Raw genomic sequence first — 27,723 nt, forward strand, 5'->3', positions numbered from 1 at the left:
TTCACGCACAACTATCTCTCGGGTTTACAGAGAATGGTCAGAAAAAGAGAAAATATCCAGTGAGCGGCAGTTCTCTGGGTGAAAATGCCTTGTTGATGCCAGAGGTCAGAGGAGAATGGCCAGACTGGTTCGAGATGATAGAAAGGCAACAGTGACTCAAATAACCACTCGTTACAACCAAGGTATGCAGAAGACCATCTCTGAACGCACAACACGTCGAACCTTGAAGCAGATGGGCTACAGAAGGTACTAGCAAGGTGTACCTTATAAAGTGGCCGGTGAGTGTATGTCTCAGCCTTCCCCTTAGCTGACTGGTTTGTACTAGGGTAAGAGCTTTGTCATATTAACATGGAATGAATAGTCATTTAAACAGGAGCTGAACCTGGTGTTATCATTACCACTATTGTACTACTATGTGTGCCATCAGCTTCACAGAGAACTCACTCACATAGGATTATACACACACACATCCACACACACACATCCACACACACACACATCCACACACACACACACACACACACACACACACATACATACATGCACATACATAGAGGTGACAATGAACTAGCTAACTTTATTTAGGTTAAAGATTTGGGTCCTACACTGCATCCAAGTATTCAGGGGTTATATTAAGTATTTGGGCCATGGGCTGCCACCTAATTTGTGTTAGAGGAGCTAAATGTGGCAGTATGTGGAATAAATATTTTGGTCTTTAATGAGGCTGCTGGATGCAGAATGAGGGTCAGTGATGATGGATGAAGATCAGAGATTTCTTTCCTCGGTGGTGGTCACAGGATGTAAACCTTTCAGTTGAAGCCAATAAGATAAGATATAAGATAAGATATAAGATATACTTTATTGTCCCAGAGGGAAAATGTGTCTAGGACATTTAAAGTGCTGCTGCTACACACACCCACACCCACACACACATACACGCACCCCACCCACACCATAAGATAATGACAGGTACTGTTCTACACACGCCCCCCCCCCCCCACACACACACACACACACACACACACTCATGCGCATGCACACACACAACTTCTATCGGCTTCTACATGATCCCATACCATCATCACAGATTACAATATAGTGCATACAGTCCAGTGCAGTACAAAATACATACAAGAAAAGTCTAGAATGTCTAGAATGTGTCCCCTGTGTATTTGTTCAGCGATTTGATTGACAGGGAGACAAAAGATTGTTTGTATCAGTTCAGTTGACAGTTAGGCAGGCTGCAACACCTCCCTGATGAAATCAGCTGGTATTCTGGATTCAGAACATGGGAGGGGTCTGATACTATCTTCAAAGACTGCCTAATGATGGTGTCCTCAAATATCTCCTGAGGAGAGGAGGGGACACATGCCTCTGATTTTCCCAGCCGTCTTAGTCAGTCGCAGGATTTGGGCTTTGAGCTGTATGGTCAGATTGCCCAACCAGGTTACAATGCCATAGCGTAGGATGGACTCAATAGTGGTCCTATAGAAGAGGAGCATGATGTCATTGTTGACTCATAGACCCTGAGTCTGCGCAGGAAATGTGGGCATTGTTGAATGTGTGAGGACACCTTCTCCACATGAGTGCGCCAACACAGACACAGTTAATATTAACCCCTAGCTAGTTGTATGAGCTGATTTGCTCAATACACTCCCTGTGTATGTTTATGGGGTAGTGGTCCCCAATAGATGAGAATTTTACCAAATAGTTATTTGGATAGTCATGTGTGTATAGTGTAAAGGGATTCAGGGAGCTCACGCAACCCTGGGGCTGATGGTGTGTGTCAGAGAGCATGTTGTTGACTGGTACATGTTGTGCCCTGTTGGTTACGAACAAGTGGTACCACGTTAACATATATGGGTTCACGTTCAGCTGCCTCAGCTTCTCCAGAAGGACATGCGGTTGTATTGTTGAAGGCAGAGCTGAAGACAATAAAAATGAGCCAGGCTTTAAAGGTGTTCTAGGGCAAGATGCATTATGGTGCTGATCGCGTCATCTGTGCCTCTATTCTGTTGGTAGGCAAATTGAAAGGGGTTTAAGGAATTCCTGAACATTGGTACGCAAGTTTCCTACCATGATTTTCTCTAGCGATTTCATGTCAAAGCGACCGGTCTAAAGCCGTTGCTCTCTTTTGGTCATGGCTTCTTGGGGACAGGGGTAATATATGTTTTTTTCCACAGCAGTGGAACAGTCTGTGTGTTCACAGAGAGCTGAAACAGAGGCTGCCAGGCTGGTGCAAGTTCTTCAGCAATCGTCTTAAGGAAGAACACTGAGATTCCATCGAGCCCTGTGGCTTTGATAATCCGCATGCTTTAGAAGATCTTTGACCATGCTTGATTTGGTTTCCAGTTTATCAGAGTCAGGGTCATACACCACTCCTCCCTGCATTCACTGGAGAAGTATTTGACATCAAATCGTTTATAATGCTAATTTGCATTAGAACGTTAGATTAGATGCATACATCGGTTTCTTACCAGAGACCGTGTTAGTTATCACTTTAACAGAGTCCCACAATTTCTTGAAGTCCACCATCAAAAAGTTTTGCTCTACGTGTTCCTTATGTTGCCATTTTTTATTTACTGTTCAGTTCTCTTTTGGCCGCCCTCAGCTGTAAGTTGTCCCTATTGTAAAAAGCCAGTTTCTTTCTGTTAATACTGTCTTTCACTTCTTTCGTGACATAAGATGTTTTATTAGGATATACCTTAAAGATTGACTCAACACTAAATTTGATATTGTCCTGGGAAAAAATGTCTCAATCAATACATAGAAAACATCCACGCAGTTCTTCTATACTGTCCTCTGTCCATGTGTTAACAGTTTTTAAGGCAGGTTTGCTCTTTTTAAGGGTGGTGCGGTAGGTGGGAAATAGACGGTGTTATGGTCAGGAAGAGATGGGGGGCCTGACCGTAGCGGTGTATGCATCCTTTATGCTCCCATAGAATTGATCTAAAATCTTCTTTTTCTTTGTGCCGCATTTAACATATTGCTGAAAACCTGGTAGTGCCGTTTCGAGATTGCAGTGGTTAAAATCTCATAAAATGAAAATCAGTGCATCTTGTGTCTGCTGTAGTTGTTGGTGCATGCACTCGGGCACTTGGGCTGCTGCTCTCGTGGCATTGCCGCTTGGGGGGATATTACATATATATATATATATATATATATATATATATATATATATATATATATATACACTGAACAAACAATAAAGTCTAATGGTAGTAGAGACACAGCAAACATCCACAGACAGACAGACTGCTGAGTCTAGAACAGCGCCATGTAAAAACTGATCTGTATGAATGATCAATTAACCCCCCTCCTCTCTCTCTTATCCACAGCTCTCCTCCACTTCTGAATGAACTTTGAGGACCTTCAATAGTCGTTTCCTCGGTCTCTGTCCCTGGGATGCTGGGCTGTGGGTGAGTGTACGCCCGTGTCCAGACTGAAGCTGGGGAAACTAAAGGTGGTGAGGCGGCAGCTGCTGCAGAGGTAAACACACATTTACATTTGTACACATGAAGTGACTATTAAGTGCCGCTCTTAATAAGGTATCTTTGATGAAGTACCGTCGTTGATTGTTGTTGAATAAAGGTATGAACACCAGCCCTTCGTCTCCTGCCTCGCTGGCCTCTATGGATGCCAATGGAGACGCTACCAACGTGCAAGGGCACAGCCAGGGGAGTGCTGCTGCAGCAAGGTACTACACACACACACACATACACGCACAGACACATGCCCGCAGCCCCCCCCCCCCCCCCCCCCTTCACACACACACAAATACACAAACACACTGACCAAACCTTTCACTAAAACAGCATGTTTAGTCAGTTTGCTGATAGTACTGATAGAGTGGACTGGGCACATGCACTGTATTGATTCAGTGTCTCTCTGCTGACTCCACTCTGTTGGTGTTACTGAAGTAGCCTTCCTCTTCTGGAAAACAACCACATCAATACTAGTCTCAATGTTTCAATAATAACTACAACCCCATATATATTGGTTTAAAAATAACATCCACACAGTTCCCTCAATTTGGGAAGAGGTGAGATCTTCCCTGATAAAACTGGAAATATTTATTATTCTCGAAATACAGCATTCTATGTTTAGAATCTATTTCTAACATCTGTTTCATTCAGATCTGTAACCCCTTGTTTCCCCTAATGAGTTTGAGTGAGTGTGTTTGGCTGTGAACCCATTGGCTCTCCCCTCAGTATCTGTATGATAATGCCTATCACTCAGGCAGAGGAAATCAAAACAAATCAGTTTTGGTTAGGGATCAGTTTTGGTTAAGGTTAGGGAGAAAGGTCAGACTAAGAAAGAAATGTCAGACTTAGCATAATTAGGATAGTGTAGGGCTTTTTAAAGCCTTATTTTGGTAGGTTACAAATAAGTTAAAAGATGGTTTAGTCGATAGATACAGTGCCCTGCATAAGTAATGGGACAGTTTGAACCCATGTAAATTCATGTAATTTAAATGCTTGTAGCAAGCCCACTAAATATGTCGTACTGCATAAGGTATTGTCTCCCATGTTTTTCTCGCAGTTGGAGTGTGGCAGTTTTGGCCTCCTGATTGTCACCTTCCTGCTGAGCTTTGTGTTTCTATACTTCTGGAGCGAAGCACAGAATGACTACAATGACTTTGACTGGTGGGTTCATACACACACACATTACATGTCTGTAATCATATGAATTTTGTGTGTGTGTGTTTGTGCATGTATGTGTGTGTGAAGGTTGGTAGACTGACTGATGTGATGTTCTGTATTGTATTTAGGTTTAACTTTGGGACCCTGGGCTTCTGGTTCCCCTGGTCTCTGGTGTTGTTGCTTGTGGCTGCGGCTCTCTTCACCTACATCTCTCTGCTACTCGTGAGAACTCACACTTACCACTTAACAGTACAGAACTTGGGTCTTTTCTCCAGGCCTCTCCGTGTCAGGCTGATATGAAATTGTAATGTATTATATTATTAAATGTTACTCTTTTTGATTATGGTACCAGGTGTGGCCAATAGAAAAGCAGTGAAGGAGAGCTAGTTTCATTCTCCTACTATCGCCTATATAGTAGATAGTGGTGAGATGATGTTTGTTGATTTACAGGTACTGGCGGTGTGTTTGCTGTCTGAAGGACAGAGGCTGTACCTCCACTGGAGTCATAAGGTAACCGCCCACCCATCCTTATTCAGGCAATAATTCTGTAATTTCTATATTTGCTATAATTCTCATCCTTCAATCAGACAAGATTATTTTATAACATGAATAATACGTTACCTTTTGAATTAATGTACAGTACAGTTTGTATGATGTTAATGTGTGTGTGTGTGTCAGATTGGTATCGTGGTGACGTTGGTGTTCTCCATCAGTGCCACAGCTGTGCTCTCTGACATCTGGAGTAAAGAGTGGAAGACCCTCCTCCTCTCCCTGCAGGTCAGCTACCCCTCATAGACACAGGCCAATCTTTCACCACACACCGTTACTTAAGAGTCTGAAATTAGAATTTTTAATAATGTTTTTGTTTGTATAGTGACTCCATCTCTCTCACCTGATTGGCTAGGTCACTGCTCCCTTCCTCCATGTGGGTGCAGTCTCGTTAATGACATTCCTGTCCTGGCCAATAGCATTGCATTTTTTTCGAATGAACAAGAGAGGTAAGAGCTCTGATTGCCAGTAGTGTATTGTTGTATACATTAGTAAATGCTCATATTGATAGCCATTGATTGGCAAACACCTAGACATAGTGATTGTGTGCAGACACTGTTAGCATGTGGGACTAGTCTGGTCTGGGTTTTTTTTCCCCCCGATGATAAAAGGCCCTGTTAGCGTGCACTTAACCTCTCAATGGAGTTGCTGCGTCACATTGCTATCTGTTCTTTAGATTTCGATTGTTTTATTGCTAATTAGTTAGTTTGGCTTAATGCCAAGGCATTCAACGATAACTATTTTGCTATCTTTAGCTCTAGTTAGTCACCACCACTACTGCTTTAAACTGGTTCAGAGAAATATGTATGTGATTTGATTGGCACAGTTGAGAAAGGGGTGCCAGGCGGTTGTGTAACTGATTGGGATGCATTGAGAGAGAGAGAGAGAGAGAGAGTAAGAGAGTAAGAGAGGGAGAGTGTGTATGTGTGTGTAACATGGTCTGATCCCCCTGACAGGTCATCTCTCTCTCTGAGCTCAAACTGCTCTAACCTGGGAGCTCTGAGTGAATAGAGTGTCTTATGTTAGCCTTGCTTCAAAAATACTATTTACTCTTGGTGCAGGGGGCCATTTATCTATTGACCTTTACTGAGGCTATGAAACTGGAGAGTTACTCTGCAGTTTGCATTTTTTCATACAATATCCTATCTTCATGGATTAAGTTACGTTGATAATGTAAAAAACTTTGAGACCGAAAGGCACTGTAAATGTAGTTAAGTTAATTAAATATAGTAGTAGTAGTATACCTGTTTGAGATCAATTGTGTCCTGTAACTACTGCCATAACTCCAGGGTTGTGTGTGTGTGTGTGTAGTGCGACAGGTGGCTATCCTGGGCCTGTACCTGGCTGTGTTGTTTGCATTATACCTGGTGCCACTGGGCATGTACTCCCCATGCATTAAAGAAGCTGGCACACTGGGTCCTGCACCTTCTCTCATCGGCCACAGAGGAGCACCCATGGTAGGACTGCTAAGCCACACATTCATATAAACTCTTTCAATGATACCTTTCACTTTTGAAAGTGAGGATGAAAATTGGCACACTTTCACAATTGTACACACTGAAAAACCCCTGATATATTATAGTGCCATTTTAGCCTGGCCTTTTTGGAGCCTGTAGCACAAACTTGAAATGCTTATAGCTTAATATTTATAAGTTTTATCAAGAAGCTGCAACCATGCAAATTAAGTAAGGTCAGCTTCAACAAAACTTGATATAGTGCCATTTTAGCCAAGCCTCATGGGAGTGAGTAGCGCCACCTACAGGTCAAATCCCATAGACTTTGAATGGTCATTGACTTTCAGTAGAAGATTTAAAGTGCTACTGCTCTTAAACCATATAAACTAGAAACACTAGAATACCTTTAATATGTTCAGGATAGCCTAACGCAATAAACTTTTTTTTAAATTTATTTTTTCACATGTGGATCATTCCATAAATAAAGGGGTGACATCAGGGTCAACATTTCTAATTGTTACAATTATTTCAGGCAGTCTCATATGTGTAGTTACAGGAGTAAAAGTCAAGACAGTCAAGTTAAAATACAAAAAGAATGCACTGGTTGTGTTTCATCAGGTCTTAAGAATCATTAGAAAACCACATTTTCTATTTTAAAGAGATTACATATTGAATATAACATATTGATGGACATAATTGGTGTAACTGTAACTGTATTAAAAAACCTGTGGTCAAATGTGAATCACCAATGCTTGGTAACAAGTAATAAAATAAAAAATAAAATAAAATAAAAATCTCTGGCCTCATTATGGACTAAAAGAGGCATCACATCCTTTGTCCCACGCAGCATACAGCTCAACAAGCTTTGATTACATGATCTCCCAAATGATGCCTTTATGATGTTTTATGATGTTTTTATGATGTTTCTATTATGTTTTTATGAGGTTTATATGATGTTTTTATGATGTTTTTATACGATTCTTATGTTTTATGTTATATGTTTGATGATGTCTCTTGATGTTTTAAGCTCCTTGTGCAAAGCGAATTCTCTATAGGGGCAATAAAGGCTTCACTCATACAGAACACACAATCTGAAGCAATATTGACATATCATTTGCTAATGTAATTTTTTTTTAAAGTGAACACAAAATCGCTTCTTCTTTCAGTGGCCTTTACACGAATGCGTTAGTAAAGTTCACAGAGAAATCCGTCGGCTCTTATGCTCCACCATGCAAACCACATTCAAAACAAATATTGATGTTGTCTCCTGGGTTATAACAAGCAATTGAGCTATCCTCAAAAGTGTTCCAAATGTCTGCAAACTACGTGGACTTCTATTCACATGTAATCACTTTGATCATGCAAATAACTTACTGTCGGTCTGTCTATATTGCTGATATCGCCATTATGGTTGAAATGGGTAAACCATTCATAACTGTAAGGTCAGATTCGATTCACCATGATGAACGTAAAGGTACGATGAGAAGCGCAAATGGACCAGGTGTTAATCGAGCCTCAGGGCTGACTTGGAAATTTTGGCTATTAAAAGGATTTTACGCACGGGGACAGAGTGCACATCAGTTTCAAAGATGTGCCACACAGGCACATAGGTCTGTGGCCAGAGCTCAGTTTTTAAAGCATTCGGGTTCGGATAACTATGTGATCGGTTAAAACTGCGTTCCAAGCCATGCATTAATCCATGACAATCACGCAGCTGATAAAGAGGTGCCGGGCGTTTATGGGTTAACATATACATGCTACAACATATACATGCTACAAAATAAAAAAATCAGTTTTGGTTACCACAAAACAACGATGTCAATATCTCAAACCTAAAATACTAACATGCCAACACTGTAATAACACTACCCCGATGGATGTCGTACTACCTACTTTTTTTGGTTGCAGTCATTTTCTAGTTAAACTGAAAGCTAGCATCTGATAAATGCTAGCAAGCTAACGCACTCTTGCATTTACTTGCTATTCAACAACAGACATTAGATACTAGAGATATGCCACTCTCTTGGTTTGGCGAGATGGAAATGTGTTGCCTGTCCCACGTGGGGATAAATCTCTGACCAATTATCACGCAGTTATAGATTAACAGTTGCTAGATTGGTGCTAGATTGCCAGATTGGTGTTGCTAGGATCGCGTCTTTCTCGCGCTGTTTCCCTAGTAACGCGTGTGTAAGACTATAGCGGGAGGCTAGGACAACGCCAAATACAGTATATTTTAAGTCCTTAGAACTAGTTTTAAAGATCAAATTACCTTACAAATGTTTATATACAGTTCAGTGATCTGAAGTGAGTAAAGCTTTAATGGAGTTTTTGTCCTGCCCTCCCCTGTCTAAAAAAAACAGCGTTTGATCTCGGTATTTAAAATAAGCGCCCGAAGAGGTGTCGCCAAGATGGCGGCAGAGTGAACCAGTTTCCTTTAAAGTGGCGTTGTCTCCAAGAAATGACCACCAGTGCTGTACCTAACTACTTACTATTCAACTTGTAACAACTGAACATATTTAACAGGACTCCAAAGATGTTCATAACAAGAAATCCTCACTGGCACCCATATGGAATGACCCATTTGTACTTTTTACGCTATAAACATTTAAAGGTGTATGATATAACATGGGTTTCAGTGGCCCATTGGTTTTCTGTTCCTGTTCTTTGTTCTTTTCTTTCTGTTCCAAGCTCCAAACCAACTTTAAAATGTTAAAGCCAACCACTTAATTTGCAAGGATGTAGCTTCTCGTTTGACCCAAGATGGCGCCGAGTATGGCTGCCGTGCTTCGGGTTCCTGAACGACAATGCAGCTTTTTGCTTATTTTATTGTTATTTTGTGTTATTTTACCTTCTAAAGTAGCCTGCTACCTTAGATACGACAGAGATGCACTACTGCAAATGAGAGAATTGATGACTACGTACCCAAAACCGGAGTTTTTTCACTGGGACCCGCTGCTCGCTCCAGACGCTGGCCAAACAACAATAGCCGGACCACAACAACAACAGAAGCGCCGGCGGCGAAGACGACGACGACCAAGAGGCCGCAGGGCTGGAGTGCTGATGATGCTGAGACGCCGTGGAAACAAACCTCCGCTCCCCAGCATTCTGGTAGCGAATGTCCAGTCACTAGACAACAAGCTCTGCGAGCTAAGAGCAAGGATTGCCAAGACACTGTAACATCATTTGTTTGACTGAAACCTGGTTTACGGAAAATACACCGGACCAGGCGATTGTTCCTCCGGGGTTCTCCGTCTGCCGCGCGGACAGGTCAGCAGAACTTTTTGGACAAAGCAAAGGAGGTGGGGTGTGTTTTATGATCAATAACACTTGGTGCAAACCAGAGAGTGTTCATACCCTTAAGACTTTCTGCTCCCCAGACTTAGAATACCTAGCGCTGCTGTGTCGCCCTTACTGGCTACCTCGTGAATTCACTGCCGTTTTTGCAATAGCGGCGTACATTAGACCATTAGCAAACACAAGTACAGTGCTCAGCGAACTTTATGACTTTGTCAGCTACACAGAAAACAAGCACCCAGAGGCCGCTCTTGTTGTGGTGGGAGACTTCAACCAAGCATCGCTGAAACAAGCAATTCCCAAACTTTACCAACACATCGATGCAAACACGTGTGCCGGAAGTATTCTCGGTCACTGCTACACCCCCTTCTGCCATGCTTACAAACCCCTCCTCCGGCCTCCGTTCGGCAAATCAGACCACTCCTCCATCCTGCTTCTGCTACAGACACAGGCTGAAACTTGCTCCACCCACCGTGAGAACGATCCAGGTTCGGTCCAAGGAGACAGAGGCTGTTCTCCAAGATTACCTGGACGACGCAGACTGGGAAATCTACCGCGAGATGAATGACGACATACATGGGTACACACAAGGAGTCATGGGATTCATACAACACGGAATACAGGAAGTTGTCCCCACAAAGACTGTTCGGCTGTTTCCAAATCAGAAACCGTGGATTAATAGCGCAGTCAGAGCTGCACTCACTGCGAGAGATACAGCCTTCAAATCCGGTGACATCACCAGCGACAAGAAAGCCCGATATGACCTCCGCAGAGTGATCAAGGTAGCCAAATGGGAATACAGCAATAAGATAGTCACAACTATGCAGCAACAACCCACACAGCATGTGGCAAGGGCTACACACCATCACAGACTTTAAAGGGAGACCTGGCTGCACAGCTACTGTAGCTAGCTCTCTCCCGGACAAGCTGAATAGCTTCTACGCCCGCTTCGAGGACTCCAATGCCATCCCACCAGAGAGGACACACACCGCGGACAGCACTGCCAGCGCCCTGGTCATCACCGGAGCAGACGTGCGCAGGCAGTTCGGGCGCATCAACATCCGCAAAGCAGACGGACCAGACGGCATCCCAGCCCGGGTGATCAGAGGGTGCGCAGCGCAACTGGCTGGTGTGTTCACGGACATATTCAATCTCTCCCTCTCCACAGGAATAGTTCCCTCCTGCTTCAAGTCATCCACCATTGTCCCAGTGCCGAAGAAGAACAAGGTAGCATGCCTAAACGACTGGCGCCCTGTTGCTCTCACTCCCATCGTGAGCAAACGCTTTGAGAGGCATGTCAAGGCCCAGATCTGCAGCATGCTCCCTCGCACCCTGGACCCTCACCAATTTGCCTACAGGCAAAACAGATCCACTGACGATGCCATCGCCATCGCCACAGCACTCCACACCGCCCTCACCCACCTGGAGAAGAGGAACACCTACATGAGGATGCTGTTCGTTGACTACAGTTCAGCATTCAACACTATTGTCCCCTCCAGGCTTGACACCAAGCTGAGAAAGCTAGGCCTCAACCCCGGCCTATGCAACTTGATACTGGACTTCCTGTCGGACTGACGACAGGTGGTGAGAATGGGCTTGAAGACCTACACCCCCCTGACCCTCAACACAGGAGTGTCCTGAGTCCCGAGTCCTCTCCTCTACTCCCTGTACACCCACGACTGCGTGGCCACTCATGGCTCCAACTCTGTGATCAAATTCGCTGATGACACCACAGTGATTGGCCTGGTCACAGACGGTGATGAGACGGCTTACAGGAGAGAGGTCGACCGCCTGACCGAGTACAGCCAGGAGAACAACCTCTCTCTCAACACCGACAAGTCCAAGGAGCTGGTGGTGGACTTCAGGAAGAAAGGCCAGGAACAGGACCCTATCACCATCAACGAGTCCGCAGTAGAGAGGGTCAACAGCTTTAAGTTCCTTGGTGTCCATATCCCCGACGACCTCACCTGGGACGGGCACACCAATCAGGTGGTGAAAAAGGCACAGCAGCAGCTCTTTCACCTCAGGCGGCTGAGGAAGGTTGGCATGGGGCCCAAGATCCTTCTACAGGGGCACTACCGAGAGCATCCTGACGGGATGCATCACTGCCTGGCACGACAACTGCACCGCCCTCAACCGCAAGGTGCTGCAGAACGTGGTGCGGACAGCTGAGCGCATCAGTTGATGTGAGTTTCCCTCCATACAGGACATATACAACAAGCGATGTGTCAGCAAAGCCCGGAGGATCATCAGAGACCCCAGACACCCCAATCACAGCCTGTTTGAATTGTTGCCGTCCAAAAGACGAAGCTTCCTCCAGAGTCTCAGGGCCAAAACTCAGAGGCTCTCCAACAGCTACTTCCCCCAGGCCATCAGGCTCATGAACAAGCCTACCCCAAACCCATGACTTTACCCCCAGCACACCCACAGAATGAACTTCACTAGCACACAGTCACTCTAAACACCTCTTACACCATCGGCACAGTGCAATAACAATGACATTCCACTGACCCACTTTACTTTTTTAACTTACTATTTATACTGTAAATTGTGTCATGTCTATTGTCTTATGTGTCCAACAATCATCACTGTCCAACTGTCTCACTTATCCTGTACTAGTACTATCAATTGTCAATTATTATTATTGTCTTGTCCTTATTTCATTGCACTACTGCATATTTGTATTATTGTATTATTTGTATTTTGTATGCTTATCTACTAGACAGTTTGTTGTCATAAACAAACCAGACAAAAAAGAAACTCAAGGAACACCAACAGTATTTTCACAGAGCATTGAATGAGTGGATGAACTTTTACCACAGAGCTTCTGTCCTCATTGTGTCCTGACAGATGGAGCTTTACACAGAGAGTTAGATTTAAAGAGTTAGACAGAGTTCCTGATAAAAAGTCTGGCAGGGAAAAATCGTGACTTGGCACTGTACAGTGTTGATGCCTTGTTTGTGTGTGTGTGTGTGTGTATGTGTGTGTGTGTGTGTGTGTTTGTGTGTTTGTGTGTCCATCCTCCAAATAGCTTGCTCCAGAAAACACTCAGATGTCCTTTGAGAAGGCTGTGAAAGCTGGAGGAGAGGGTCTGGAGACTGACGTCACTATCAGGTAAAAAAACAAACATTGTACCCCTTCTTTCAATGGTACATCTCAATGATGGGTGTGTGTGTGAGAGAGAGAGAATTGTTTTCTTTCCAGTGTCAACAACAGTCACAACAACAACATCATTATCTCATTCATAACACCCTGTACTGGCTGCATACATGTCTGGCCTCAGGTCAAACCTCAGGTCTAATAGACTACAGACATAAGCGCTATAAGTAGCTTTCCCTCTTGCAGTTCTCCACTCCTCCCAGTTAAGGTGATTACAGCCATAATCCAGTTAGTGGTTAGTCTAGCACACACTCAAGTTACATCGACACAAATAGTGTGTTTGGGGGGTTTGCCCCCAGGGTACTTTGATGCACGTAGTGCAGTACTGTCTATCAAGCTGAGGAGCCTGCCTGCCCACATGTCTGCTGTTTGCCTGCTCACTTCTTCAGATACTGCCACTGGCTAAACCTTGTGGTGAAAAGGGGAACCAATATTAAGTCAGACCAATATTTGGCCTGCCGTCTGAATTAAGTCTTCCGACCCCAGGCCAAACTAGCAGGGGATCACAGAGCAGCAATGGGCCCCAGGTACGATGCCTAATATTTAACTTGGCATCTACCACCCATTGCCCCGCTGCCTTGTGGGATAGTCTGGTAAGACAAAGGCTAGGGGAGCCCTGAGAGAAAAGCAATGCGTTCGGGGACTGTTACAACCCGGCTCGCTAGGGGAAAGGGAAGCAACATAAAACCAGATGGATTTGGTAAATTATAGTTCTTTTATTAACAAGGAACTTAGATCGTTTTACAGAAGGGTAACAATGGTGACACAGAATCGGCGGCTACAACAAAGGAAAAAGGGCCGGCAGGGGCTGTTCAACTCAAACAAACAAATATAACCAAAAGAGAGCTCATAAAAGGCGAGCAAAACCTAAACGTTCATTATTTAAACAAAACCAATGCGAAAACAAAACCTCACTGGCCTAAAGCAGCGGACAAAACTTAAATACAGGCAAGAACAGCCACCTCTACTCCTCGAGTGTCTAAACAAAAGAATCCACTACGTGTGGTGCGAATCAGTACAACAAAACTAAACTTGGCCCAATTTTCAGTAACAATAACAAATAATAGTCGAGTGCGTTATGCACAGTATCACAACACAAACCGAAATCGTTCTAACAAGTCTCTGCAAAGTCTCGCAAGGGAACTGTTCAAACACACACACAGCCCCCTGACTGACAAGCTGGCCCCAATTTATACGCCCCGCGCTGGGTCCCGATAGGCGCGTTTGTTGGGACGTATCCAATCCGGATCCGTGCTGGCGATATCTTGTATCTCTGAGTCTTGTAGAGCCCAGCCTGCTGGACAGCACAACAAGAGACATACACGGGCGGCGTCGGCTGCGGCCGTAACAGGGACCAGGCGGTCTCCGAAAAACTGGATTTCTGGCAGCCTCTGGCCTCTGTGGAAGATGCTGGTCGTCTCCCACTCAATCTCCCACTCAACCTCTTCCTGGATAGGTTACTGCATCTAACAGGAGTTCCACTCAGCAGTCGATAAATAAAGAAGAAAATAATCCCCCTGAAACTGGTGACAAAACATTAGAAGCCTTCTCGATGCTAACCGTGATACTGACAGGCCCCAGCGAAGGACTGGACTCATTGCAGCTGAACTGAAATGTTACAATATTGACATTGCTGCTCTAAGCAAGACAAGACTCCTGGATGAAGGATCTCTGAAAGAGGAAAGAGAAGGCTACACTTTATTCTGGAAGGGATACCCCTCCATTTCCGCAGAAATTATAAAATCTACTTACTAGGTGACTTCAATGCTATGAGTGGGAAAGAACAACCAGGTGTGGAGTGAAGTGATAGGTGGACATGGCATCGGACAGGTCAATGCCGATGGCATTAGATTGTTTTTGTTTTTTGAGTCTTTGTGCTGAGCCTGACCTGAGTATTACAAACACCTTCTTTCAGCAGAAAAATAAATATAAAACTTCTAGGATGCACCCACCCTCCAAACATTCACACTTAATTAATGACATCATTGACACAAAGGACGTCCTGTATACACATGCAATGAGAGGTGTTGAGTGTTGGACAGACCACCATGACCAAGCTCCAGGTGAAAGTACGACTTCACAACTGTCTCCAGAAATCTAGCAAGAGGCGGCTTCACTGTGCTCAGCTCATAGCAATCTCAGCCGTTCTCTTGCTGAGAAACTGGAAGACAGCCTCTCTTGAGCATGGAGGGCTCCATAGATGGGAAATGGGCTTCTGCCAGCTCAATTCTTTATGAAGCAGCAGCCCACTCCATCGGCTACAGAGGCAGATAGCACCAGGACTGGTTTGATGAAAACAATCTCCGCCTTACTGAAGAACATGCATAAGGCACACAGAGCTATACTTAACAATCCCATATCCGAAACGCTGAAACAGAAATAGAGAACATCAAGAAAGGAGGTACAGTTCGCCCTGCGAACCCTGCAGAATGAGTGGTGGATATCAAAGGCACATGTCAAAGGCAAATACAATCATATGCCAATAATATTGATATGCACAACTTCTATGATGTGATGAAAACCATCTATGGTCCCAGGAGCTGTTCCCTCTCCCTAGAAACATCTAATTCAGAGATGGGCTGAACACTTTGAAGCCCTCCTAAATCAGCCAGCCCCAGCCCACCTCTCAGTTCTGAAAGAATTACCTGACCATCCCACCATTCAAGGTCTGGACCTTCCTAGAGGTCCAATCTGCAATCAGATCCCAAACAAATAAGACTCCTGGCCCTGATTGCATCCCTGCAATTTTAGTCTTTTAACAGGGAGGCTACCTCTGCACCAGAGCATCTGTTCGTCAGGGAGCAGTGGGAGCGTGAAACTGTCCCCCAGCAGTGGAGGGATGCCAACATAGTTACCATCTATAAAGGCAAGGGCGACAAATCCATCTGTGCCAATAGTCGTGGCATATCACTATTAGCTGTTGCTAAGACCTGGCCAAGGTGATGCTCCTCAGACTGGTTTAGAACATCACTGAATATCAACACTTGCTGCCTGAGTTGCAGTGTTGCATTAGGAAGAACAGGAGCACTGTGGACATGGTGTTTACTGCACGGCAACTCCAAGAGGAATTGCATTGAAGAGGAATTTCAAAACCGGATCAAACAAGCCTCTTCCTCTTTTTGTAGGCTAAGGACCTCAACATACGTCCAGCACACAGGTAGCTGTGTATTAGGCAGTCTAGATAGATTTATAATAATGTCAGTTTCCAGGGGAAGGTTTGGTTGAGACTTTTGGCTAGATTTTGCTAATAGCAGAGCATATCTAATATTGATAATCTGACTCCAATGTAATTATCACTAGGTTCAAAGAATTGTAGAGTTTGTGCTGATTTAGTGCAATAATGGTCAAATATAATGAATAAAATGCGGCTTTAATAATACTGTATACTTATTACAACTATTACAAGGGAATACTTGATATAAAAATGTCACATTCTAATAGAGAGAGAGTAGAGAGAGAGAGACAGAGAGGTAGAGAGATGACCCCAGGTCATGACTGTGGTCCTCTGTGGCTCAGTTGGTAGAGCATGGCGCTTGGTGGTTTGATTCCTGCTGGGACCATACATACTGAAATATATGTACTCACTGCAATGTAAGTCGCTTTGGATAAAAGTGTCAGCTAAATGGCATAAATTATTATTAAAACAATTCTACTCACAACTCATGACGAGAACCACACAACAGGAAAAAGAAAGAGGACAAAGAAAGAGAGAACAAGCTATTCCCTGACCTCTGCTTTTATATCATTTTACAACCACAGTATTTAAATTAGGAGCCATTGTCAAGGAGACACAACCACCATTCATCTTATCACTCCGATACTGATGACATCACAGCTCTGACACTCCTCAAGACATTCCATAGAGCTCACAGCCATTTGTCTTCTCAGGGGATGGGCTCTCAATGTAGGGGACAGAATAGCTCCCCCTTCATCTGCATCTCCACACTCCTCCACAGCTGTGAGTCATGTACCATCAAAAGTGTCACAGGAGGCATGAGGCCAGAAATACACAACAACCACCGACACAAAGTTTTACGTGCATTGTTGTAGACAATGCGGCCTGAGAATCAGACTGTAAAGTCATTCCAAAACTCCCCAATAGAGGGATAAGTGGACATCATCATCGGATGTGATGGACTACCATAAGCTAAGTAAGTAAATAAGTAAGTGTGTGTGTGTGTTGCCCACTGGTTTAAATGAGGTACCTATGATATCCAGGCTTAAGTGATTGCACATATAATCAGGGTCATGACAGTGCTTGGGGGAATGATATGTTTATTGATGTCTTTAATCCACTCCCTCTCCTCTCCACTCTCCCCTTCCCCTGTCTCTCCTTATCTTTTCGGTCTCCTGCCCTCTCCTCCCTCTACTCCCCCACTCCCTGTAGTTATGACGGGGTCCCCTTCCTGATGCATGACTCTACTCTTAAGAGGACCACTAACATAGCAGAGGTGTTTCCAAACCGCACACATACCCCTGCTGCTATGTTCACCTGGTCAGAGATACAGCAGCTCAACGCTGGGGCATGGTTCCTCTCGGTGAGACATACACACACACATGCACACACACTCATACACACACACACACACACACACACACACACACACACACACACACACACACACACATACACACACCTGTACACACACATGTACACACACATGCACACACACCTGCATTGAGTTCGTTTGAGGTTAGGTAGGTAGTGGAAATGAATAGATGCCAATGCCTAACCCAGGGGTTCCAAACCTTTTTCACATGAAGCCTCCCATTTCACTCAATAAAATGTATATTTTCTGTATTATGTACAATATATCAGAAAAAGCGTGTCACTGTCTCAAGGTTTTTGGTCTCCTTTTGTTCAGTTTCATGCTGTTTTCTTTGTAAATAACACACTCTGGCCAGGTCGTGGAATGATAAATGTAGTTATTTACAGAGGTGGAAATAGTACTGAAAAATCATATTCAAATAAATGTACTGTTACTTCAGTTACAATTTACTTCAGTAGAGGTAAAAGATGTAGTCCAGGAAACAATGAGAAGAGTAGCTCATAAAAGAGTACTTCAATACATTTCCATAAAAAAAACATTTACCTTAAAAATTGAAATGTCACTTAAGCTGTGTCATGCAACAGCACACAAAATAATAGAAGAGAGAAAGAACTTGCAGCGAATGACAGTTTATTTAGATATTCCCATGGCCCATCCTTACAGTATGTAAAAAATAACGTTTTCAATTAAAGACAATTATTGGTTGAAGTGGTGTGTGAGATGGCAGGGGGGACAATGTCACTTTTTTTCGAGTTTACCTCTTTCTGTCCTGTCATCATCCTGTTCTATACCCTCTGCTCCTGTCCTCAGTCCCTTCTGACTTGTCCAACTTCCTAACTTTTCCTTCCTAACCTTAACAAACTTTTTGCTAACAGTGTTCATCTGCATGATCTGTTGGTTGCTGTAGTTAGCAAAATAAATGGTCATCTGTTTTATTAAACTAGCTTTATCACACATTGATGAAAAAGTGCTGTCAATCACCAGACATCCAGCATAGTCCTTTTGCTGAAATACTAGTCATGTCTTCCTAAGCTTCTTGTCTTTACTTGAATACACTCCAAATCACAGACTTTTCCCTAGTTTATTTTATCAGCTGGAGGTAGGCTGTGTGAACATATAGTGCTGACCTGGCACACACGAAAGTTTGAAGGGTGCCATGCGTTCACGCTTCCTTCTTCCTTCCATTGGGTTCGCTCGATTTGCATTGCACATGGCGGGTGGGAAGAGTATGCATTTAAGGGCTGATGGAAGTACTCAGAGGGGGATAACCCGCCCAGTATGACAGGTGATGCAGATGGAGCGTGCCCCAGTGATAACGAAACTCATGACAAGCATAGTGCCCTAACCCTAACCCTAACCCTAACGATCAGTAACAACTTCTGGAAATAAAACAGCAAAGTACAACACTTCATTCAAAAGTCACTGAAGTATAGACAAGTATAGACATAAGAGCAAAGCTACTTAAAAAAGTAAAAATCCTTGGAAAATATACTTAATTACAGTAACAAGAGTAGTTTCCACCTCTTGTTATTTGTTGAATATATGATTTTCTTTGTATAATGCTTCAAAAATACTAAGGCCTCATGTCCCTCTTGAGATCTTTGGCATCCCCCTTGGGGCCTGCCACTTGCCTAAACAGACTTCTGTAATTGTGAGCATCAATTAAGGCTTAAAAGATCTCTTTAGGCACTGCCTGCTGGTCCCAGGTACACACACACACACACACACACACACACACACACACACACACACACACACACACACACACACACACACACACACACACACACACACACACACACACACACACACACACACACACACACACACACACACACACACACACACAGGCCTTATGCACATTAGGAGAACAAAGGGGCTAGGAGCACTGAGAGAGCCACTAGTCCAGTCTTGTGTCCTGGCAAAAAAGAGTGTTAAACAAAGGATAAAAGCTTGACATTGGGTACAAATATTGATGTACTTTTTTTTTCACATGCTACAGTCTCTTATTACTCTCTCCCCTCTCCTTTTTCCTTGCTCTCTCCCTTTTCTCTCTTCTCTGTAGCGGGACCCATTTGGTACTGTGTCTTCCCTCTCTCTGGAGGAGCGTGTGTTGGCTGAGAATCAGACAGTACCATCTCTGAGTTTGTTCCTTGAGGTAGCTGCTCGGAGCGGGAGGCTGGTGCTCTTTGACCTCAAACGTCCCCCCAGAGGTCATCCCTACAGACACTTATATATCAACATAACCCTGGAGATCATACAGTCACACATCAACTCCAGCCAGGTGTGCTTTGGTTTTCTAGATCTAATGAACACACCTGATCGGTGCTCTAGTCCTTACAGTTACAGTCTTAAGCCATTGCATTGATTAGGAGTCAACTGCACTTTGTGTGAAAGTGTTATACATACTCTGTATGTGTGATACATACTGTGTGTACGTGTGCGCATGTGTGTGTGTGTGTGTGTGTGTGTGTGTGTGTGTGTGTGTGTGTGTGTGAGATTAGGTGCTCTGGTTATCAGCGGATGAGAGGGTACTGGTCCAGGAGTTGGATCCAGAGCTACAGCAGATCTCTGGGGAGAAAGCCTCTATACAGGAACTACAAGACAACCACATTACCAGACTTAATCTACACTACAGCTCAATGTCCGAGCAACAGATCAGGTACACACACACACACATACACACGCGCACACACACACACACACACACACACACACACACACACACACACACATACACATGACTATGCGCGCTGTTATATGTAAGGGCGTAGGTCATAGGTGTTTGAAAGAGATAGACTTGTCAGAAAATATTAGAGAACACAAACACACACACACACTCACTATACACCCATCCCTAACTCCTCAAGTAGCTAAACTATCATGTAGAAAAATTGTTAGACTAATCAATATGTTTCCTTTGAGGAATGAGCTGGGACCTGCTGAACCCTGAAGCAATGATACACACACACACACACACACACACGCACGCGCACGCACGCGCACGCACGCACACACACACACACACACACACACACACACACACACACACACACACACACACACACACACACACACACACACACACACACACACACACACACACACACATCAAACAATCATTGACATGCCTGAGAGTGTTCCAGGCTGTAAAATTGCCTTTGTTATCAATTCTCTCTTTTATTGAAAATCCATGCTGCTCCATCTCTCCCTGCTCCCTTCATTTCTCCAAACCATCCAGAGATTTTATAGGGAAGTCATTTTACCCAAGCTGATGATCATTTGCCCCCCCCAAAAAGAACAAACATTAACTGATAGGGCATCGGAAATGCTGAAATGTGTGTGTGTGTGTGCATGCTCTCTTTGACATAGTGTATACTTATCGTTGATATTTGCCCCTCTCTCTATCTTTTTTCTCTCTCTCTCTCTCTCTCTCTCTCTCTCTCTCTCTCTCTCTTTCTGTTTCTTTGTGTCCTTCAGTAAGTACTGGTCGGTGAACATCAGTACTAACCTGTATGTGATCAGCCAGCCGTGGCTCTACTCTCTGGCCTGGTGTGCTGGAGTCCAGTCTGTCACCACCAACTCTCTACATCTCCTCAGACACTTACCAGCACCACTTTTTCTCATGGTAAGATACTGTACCTCCTCACTTCAATAAAGCATCTCCTTAGACAGCTCCTCACTCCACTTATGGTGAGATACCTCCTCTCTTCAATACAGACCAAGGTCATTCCCATATATTAACACTCTTCTTACATCACTCCCCCCCCCCTATCTTTCTCTCTCTAAGACTCCTGAGGAGTACAGTGTGATGTGGATTCTGACTGATGTGGTGTCTGCCGTTCTCATCGCGGCAGTCTTTGTCTTCCATTGGTGAGTGTGCAGGTTCACATGCCCATTTATCCTCTTATCTATCTGTCCGTCCATTTGTTCATTTGTTCATTCATTCATCTACATCACTATCCTCCACCCCAGAGAGTGTACTTGGCCAGGGGTCAGTGGCTAGTGGTTTGTAATGAGTGATGATGAATTGGTGAGTTGGATGAGTGAGTGATGGTATAATCAGTGACGTAGCAGTTTGTGTTCCTTATTTCTACTGTACAGTTATTATGACTGAGACATAAGGAATGAGTCTTTAGACACCTGAGTCCCCTCACTCACATGCCAGCACTGCCTACATGAACAGAGGCTTTCTGATGGTGTCTGAGGAGTAACATTTTTGTTCTCTTCTTGTGTTGCAGGTGGCGAGAGAGAGGCCTGCCCTTCTGGTCAGGCAGTCGACAGACTAACAAGAATGGGCCTTACAGCAAGTTCAGGACCGGTAAGAAGAACATTCTCCCACTCTACAAGGATTTTATGGCCTATAACTTTATAGTGTGTGTGTGTGTGTGTGTGTGTGTGTGTGTGTGTGTGTGTGTGTGTGTGTGTGTGTGTGTGTGTGTGTGTGTGTGTGTGTATGTGTGTGTGTGTGTGTGTGTGTGTGTGTGTGTGCGCGTGTGTAGGTATGCATGCGTTAGTAGTGTGCTATTCCTGCTTGTGTGTGAGAAGCACATCCATGCATACGCTTAAAAGTACACCAATGTTTTACTTTGAAAATGTACTGTATGGCATAACTTCACAGTTCATGCTCTATTTATAGCTGTATTGCAGTTGAAGAAGAAAATATGAATGCAGCAGAAGAATGTATTTATGACACTGGTGTGCTTTTACAGTGAGGCAGTGTACCTCATTGTGTCTCAGGAATGATTTGAGCCATGTCCTTTTTGCCTCAGATCCCGTGGAGGCAGGGTGGGGTCTCTGGAATCCCTTCCACACTAAGTTCCCCACTCGGACCCTCATCTCCCTCCCTCTGGACCTCAACCCATGAACCTTGCATGAACTCCTGATTCCTGTGTGCACTCCAGCTGAACTCTCTCCCACACCTGTGCGCCCCCCCCCCCCCCCACCCCTTGGTCTACCCACATCACCCCCCTACCATAGCATCAGCATGACCCTGAACCCATCATAGTGGTCACCCTCACCCCGTGAGGTCTGAACATTGCCCTTTGCCCCCATGCAGAACTGAGTGACGTGTGGTCCATCTCCAGTGTTAACGTCCGAACTGAGCTACGGAGCACGCCAAGTACACCTCACCTACCCACCATCTCTGAGGAGCCTTGAAAGACTGAGAGACTGAGAGAGGGAGAGAGAGACTGAGGGGGGATTTAATAAATGGAGAGAGAGAGCGGGCAGATACATAACTGACGGGGAAGCTAGAGGCTGATGGAAGATGGTAAGAAAAAAGGAGGGATTAAGTGAGAGGAAAAGAGGAAAGCTTTAAATGGCCTAGTGAATAGAGAGGAGGAAGGACATCATCTGGGGAAAAACCTTCAGAAATATCATCCAATATTTGTTTTCATAATCATGACTAGGAGAGTCTTCCTGCTACTGCTCAGCTCACTCGACTCCCCTATGGTGAAGATTTGAACTGCAGAGCAGGAGAGGTGGAAGGACAGTCATGATCGTACAGATATCAGCTGCGTTAGAGAAAAGTGTGTGTCTGTGTTTTCTGTGTGAGTGAATGGATATATAAACAGGTGTATACACACTGTTTATGTTATACTGACTGACAGACTATATGTATATTGTTGTATTAATTAGATATGGTTTTAATTACCATGAATTGCTATTTATTTTTTGTTTGTACAAGTGAATGTATTACCCAGCAGTAGTGTGTTAGCATGGCAGTGAATACAACATAGGCTTCTGCTACTGCAAGAAAAAAAAATCTCTATCCTGAGATGCCATCTAAAACATTGATTTCAGATTTTGATACCTGAATATTAGTTTCAGATGTTTTCTGGGGTATGTTAGTGGTATTCTGGACAGTGTTTAGGGAGGTACAGAGGAGCCTTAATTGCCATAGGAGAGATGCTTTCATCAAGCCACCCACCACACAGAGGAGGAGAGGAGAGGGGATGTCTTGGGATTCTCTAGAACTCTTTTCGAAAGCCTATAACTTCCCAAAGGTCCTGGAACTCTCAGAGGCCTATGAGAATTCCCCAAGGCAATCTGGAATCTAGGGGTCCAGAACCCAGTACTTGAGTCTACTTGAATTGTTTCTTAATCTCAGCTCCACCAACATCACCAATGGGACAAATACCCAATTGTCTGAACTTTGGGTGTAGCACTTCATGTACTATACCACACTCTTACTGTAAGAAGCCTACTGTATTTAACATTATTGTCTTACAGAGACAACCCCATTAGTTGGGTAAGCATGCTTGAGCAACAATCATTAGGGTAGATGGAGCAGAAAGTACATGTAGACAATCTGTGGTATTCAAAGAAAACAAACAAAAACAGATCAAATTGCTCTTAGGGGCAAGCAGGCCAGAAAAACAACATTTGGAATATATTTAAGTGCTGTGCCGAAATGATCTTCTCTCATTTGTGGAATATAGCCCTGTCTTGCTTGTTAATGTCAAGTCAAAACAACACCTTATACAGTTTCCTGCTCAGGTAGATGAGAGAAATGATTGGCTGCATGCCAAGAGGTGTTTTCTTGTTTCAAGACAAAGCAAGGCCTTGTTTGAATACTTAGAAAATGCACCCTACCTTCCATATTTCCTGAAGTCACTACAGATGTGACATTGCTGTCACATCAATCTTAATGCTTATGACTGAGCATGTGATGTGGGGATATGTGTTATAGGGTATAAGTTGGTGTGTGCCATATGAATGTATGCAAAAAGGTATTGGATAATACTATGCTTTGATGGTGAGTTCACTAGGTTACCCATTCAATGTAAAGCACTTTGAGACCCAGTGAAAGGTACTATATAAATGCAATCCATTTATTAATTAAAAACTGTATTTCACAAGAATTCATAGGTGTGAAACACTCCAAATGTCATTGTTGCTATATGACAAAGGCTACATAGAATTTCTGGTCTTGAACTGCTGGTTGACCATGTAACTATTGTCTGACTGTAAATGCTACTATCATCTGATATTAAAAGTCCTCAAAGGAATGTGTAGGCTGTTTTGTGTACGGTATTGGTGAGACTAGGTTTTCATGACACAACACACATACTTGGTGTGTTGGTCAAGTTTTATATAAAAGATACACAACAAAAGAGAACAGCACCAGTAAACCATTTACAGACAAACATATTTATTCTTTTTACAAAAACAATAACTGGGGGGGGGGGGGGGGGGGCGTGGGGGGGAGCAACACTGTTCACTCTTTCTGTAACACTTCAAATACAAAATACATCTTCAAACTATCTGGGTGATAGCAGCATTGACAATACAGGTTGTCTTTACGTACTGTGTAATTAGAACATTGGTTAGGGTATCCCCTAGCCTGTATACAAACCCCAGCTAGACTGAACACATTTTAACCCTTTTTGTAAAACCTATTTTTTGTTGTTAAAGTAAAAGTGAGTGGAGGATTTTCTCACAGATTTCATGGTTTGTGTAGTAAACTATCAGGTCCACAGTGTATACAGTGTATAGCCTCTTCATACACACCTCAGTTTCACTACATTGTCATTAAGAGATAAAGTACATCATAAAATATAAAACCAAGTACCAAAACAATTCAACAAAAACAAACATTTTCAAACCAGACAGTTAAGCATCAGGTTCTCTGTGCATAACAATACAATAGCATGTGAATAGAAAACAAACATGTTGCCTTAGAAAACAAACATGTTGTTTTCTCCTCCCCCAAAACAGTACAAACAGATGCAGAATCAATGCATACATGCAGAGCTCATAAACATTCCATGTTTTCCATTTCAGATGAACTGGTGTACGTTGGTTTAGAGTTAAGTTAGTGTAATTATAAATGTAATTGTAACTATCATTCAAAGATCTACAGTGTACATCTATGTCCTTGTCTAGTAAAGCTAAAAAAAAAAAACACGTCACTGCAGACAACTCAAGGCTTACTGTAGTACTGTAGTAAACTGTCTGAACTGTAGTAAAACCTGAGCTAACTATGTGACAACACCCCAAAAACACAAGAATAATACAAAAACAAAAGGACAGTTGTTTTAACTCCAGTGTCTCTGGCTCATGGTCTCCTGGGTAACATGGTTCTTAAGAGTATACTGATTTCTGACAGACATGTGTAAGGCTTTGAGATGGTCTGGTAAAGAAAAGTCTGTCTACAACCTTATAATACTACACTGATACATTTAGTGCCACTTGAAACAACAGGAAAACCTGACCTTTGACCTGTACTACAGTAGCTACCGATACTTCTTGACACAAATACACAAACTAATCATGTTGCTTCTGTGTAGGCATAGTAGAAGCCACAGTACAAATCATTTTAAGGCTTAAGTTTGAACAAAACACGAAAATCACATTTAGCCTCAGCAGTGGATATCCATTTAGCTAAGAGCATGTAAACTCATAACAATATTAGAACAATATATTAAAGCTTTTTACAGTTCTTCTACCCAGTAACTAAATGTTCTATTCTGTTAGTTTACAGCGTCAGTAAGACTATTGATCATTATGATAAACCAGAAATTGTCAATCACCAATAAGGGGTGGGGCTTACAGGTAGTCATCCTCACTGGAGGGGTCATCGTCGGGGTAGTTGCTATGGTTTTCGCTGGGGAACTCTGACTCCACAGAGCTAGTGGAGGGGCTGCGGCTCATCCTCCACAGGTGGTGAGCAAAATTCCGTCCCCAGCTGCAGGGCTGACCAATAGGGCGCAGTAATCGAATAAGCTCTGCAGCTTCCTGCCAATAGGAAGTTCACTTGCTATGGCCCCTCCCAGTGCGCTGCTTACTCATAGTGGTCAGCATCTGGCTGATGTAGGAGGTCAGGAGGTCGTCCATCTTGTAGCCCTGTAGACAGCAAACACAACAAAGACAGGTGCTTATGGGACAGTATGGGTTTCACCACACGACTGGTAAAACGACATCTGTTTCAGTTGAACAGGGCAGGAGAAAATATACAGTGGACAGTGTTTCCACTGTCACCAAGCTCAGGGAGCTAAGCTAGATCCTAGACTTTCTAGCAGGTAGACCCCTGAAGGTAGGCAGCATCACCTCAACCACTCTGACTCTCAACACTGGAGCCCCCCAGGGCTGTGTGCTCAGTCGCCTGTACTCCCTGGTCACCCATGACTGTGTGGCCACGCACAACTCCAACTCCATCATAAAGTTTGCTGATGACACCACTATGGCTGGCTTGATCACTAAAAACGACAAGTCAGCCTACAGGGATGAGGTAAGAGTCCTACAGATGCACCACAGAGAGTATCCTGACCTGCTGTAGTAGTAACCCCCTCCCTCCCTCCCCTTGATCAAAAGACATCTGACATTATTGCACATTATTGCACTAGTACTGTTGTCACTTTTTGTATTACTATATTATCTTGTATTGTTGACTTGTTGATTGTTGATGACTGTTGTTGTTGTTGAGTGTTGAGCAAGGAGCATGATCCCAAAGCATTTCATTATGTCAATTATGGCTGTATGTGATGTACGTGACAAATAAAATTTGATTTGATTTGATTTGTTTGCCAATCATGAATGTAAGGCTAAGCAAACTGCAGGGTGCACTTTTCTTTACATTTTTTATTTTTATTTGTATGTTGCTGTATCAGTATCAATATACACACATATACTGTATATTGTGTTTCAAGACATTTTCTCTTGCATAATCTTTGTCTCACTCACCAGTGAGGTCTCACACAGCAGCTTGCTGCCTCGCACAAGGTTGCCAATGGTGATGTGGAAGTAGGTGTTTCCACTGCTCCAGTTAGAGATCTTAGTGAATGGGTGGGTGGTCAGGATGTCCTGCACACACACACACATGCACACACACGCACACACACACACACACACACACACACACACACACACACACACACACACACACACACACACACACACACACACACACACACACACACACACACACACACACACATACACACACACACACACAGAAAGAGGGAGGGAGGTGAAACATGGATCACACACACAAATGAACAGACTCTACCAAATTCACACATTCACTATTTCTATGGCATTCAACACACACACACACACACACACACACAC

The 27,723-nt window shown here is 43.6% G+C and overlaps 2 protein-coding genes across 2 annotated transcripts in view; one reads left to right on the forward strand and one right to left on the reverse strand.

The window, feature by feature from the left end:
• Positions 1 to 1,973: 1,973 nt before the first annotated feature.
• On the forward strand, positions 1,974 to 22,809 carry gdpd4a (glycerophosphodiester phosphodiesterase domain containing 4a; the record flags this gene model as incomplete). The annotated part of the gene is made up of 17 exons (XM_083694644.1): positions 1,974 to 2,018; positions 3,380 to 3,489; positions 3,592 to 3,697; positions 4,543 to 4,646; positions 4,772 to 4,865; positions 5,094 to 5,153; positions 5,322 to 5,420; positions 5,548 to 5,641; positions 6,504 to 6,649; positions 12,972 to 13,054; positions 17,487 to 17,637; positions 19,715 to 19,933; positions 20,154 to 20,311; positions 21,130 to 21,277; positions 21,440 to 21,522; positions 21,891 to 21,970; positions 22,709 to 22,809. The coding sequence occupies 17 exons, from the start codon at positions 1,974 to 1,976 to the stop codon at positions 22,807 to 22,809; spliced, it is 1,881 nt and encodes a 626-aa protein (XP_083550770.1).
• A 3,597-nt stretch (positions 22,810 to 26,406) lies between these two features.
• Positions 26,407 to 27,723, reverse strand: part of myo7aa (myosin VIIAa) — a gene marked incomplete at both ends in the record, with an annotated part of 28,650 nt that continues 27,333 nt past the window's right edge. Inside the window, 2 exons of the mRNA XM_083696327.1 lie at positions 26,407 to 26,499; positions 27,337 to 27,456. Of these exons, the coding sequence (XP_083552453.1) occupies positions 26,407 to 26,499; positions 27,337 to 27,456 (213 nt within the window). The remainder of the gene's footprint in view (positions 26,500 to 27,336; positions 27,457 to 27,723) is intronic.

Source organism: Argentina silus (genome assembly GCF_951799395.1).
Source record: "Argentina silus genome assembly, chromosome: X".
NCBI lineage: Eukaryota > Metazoa > Chordata > Actinopteri > Argentiniformes > Argentinidae > Argentina > Argentina silus.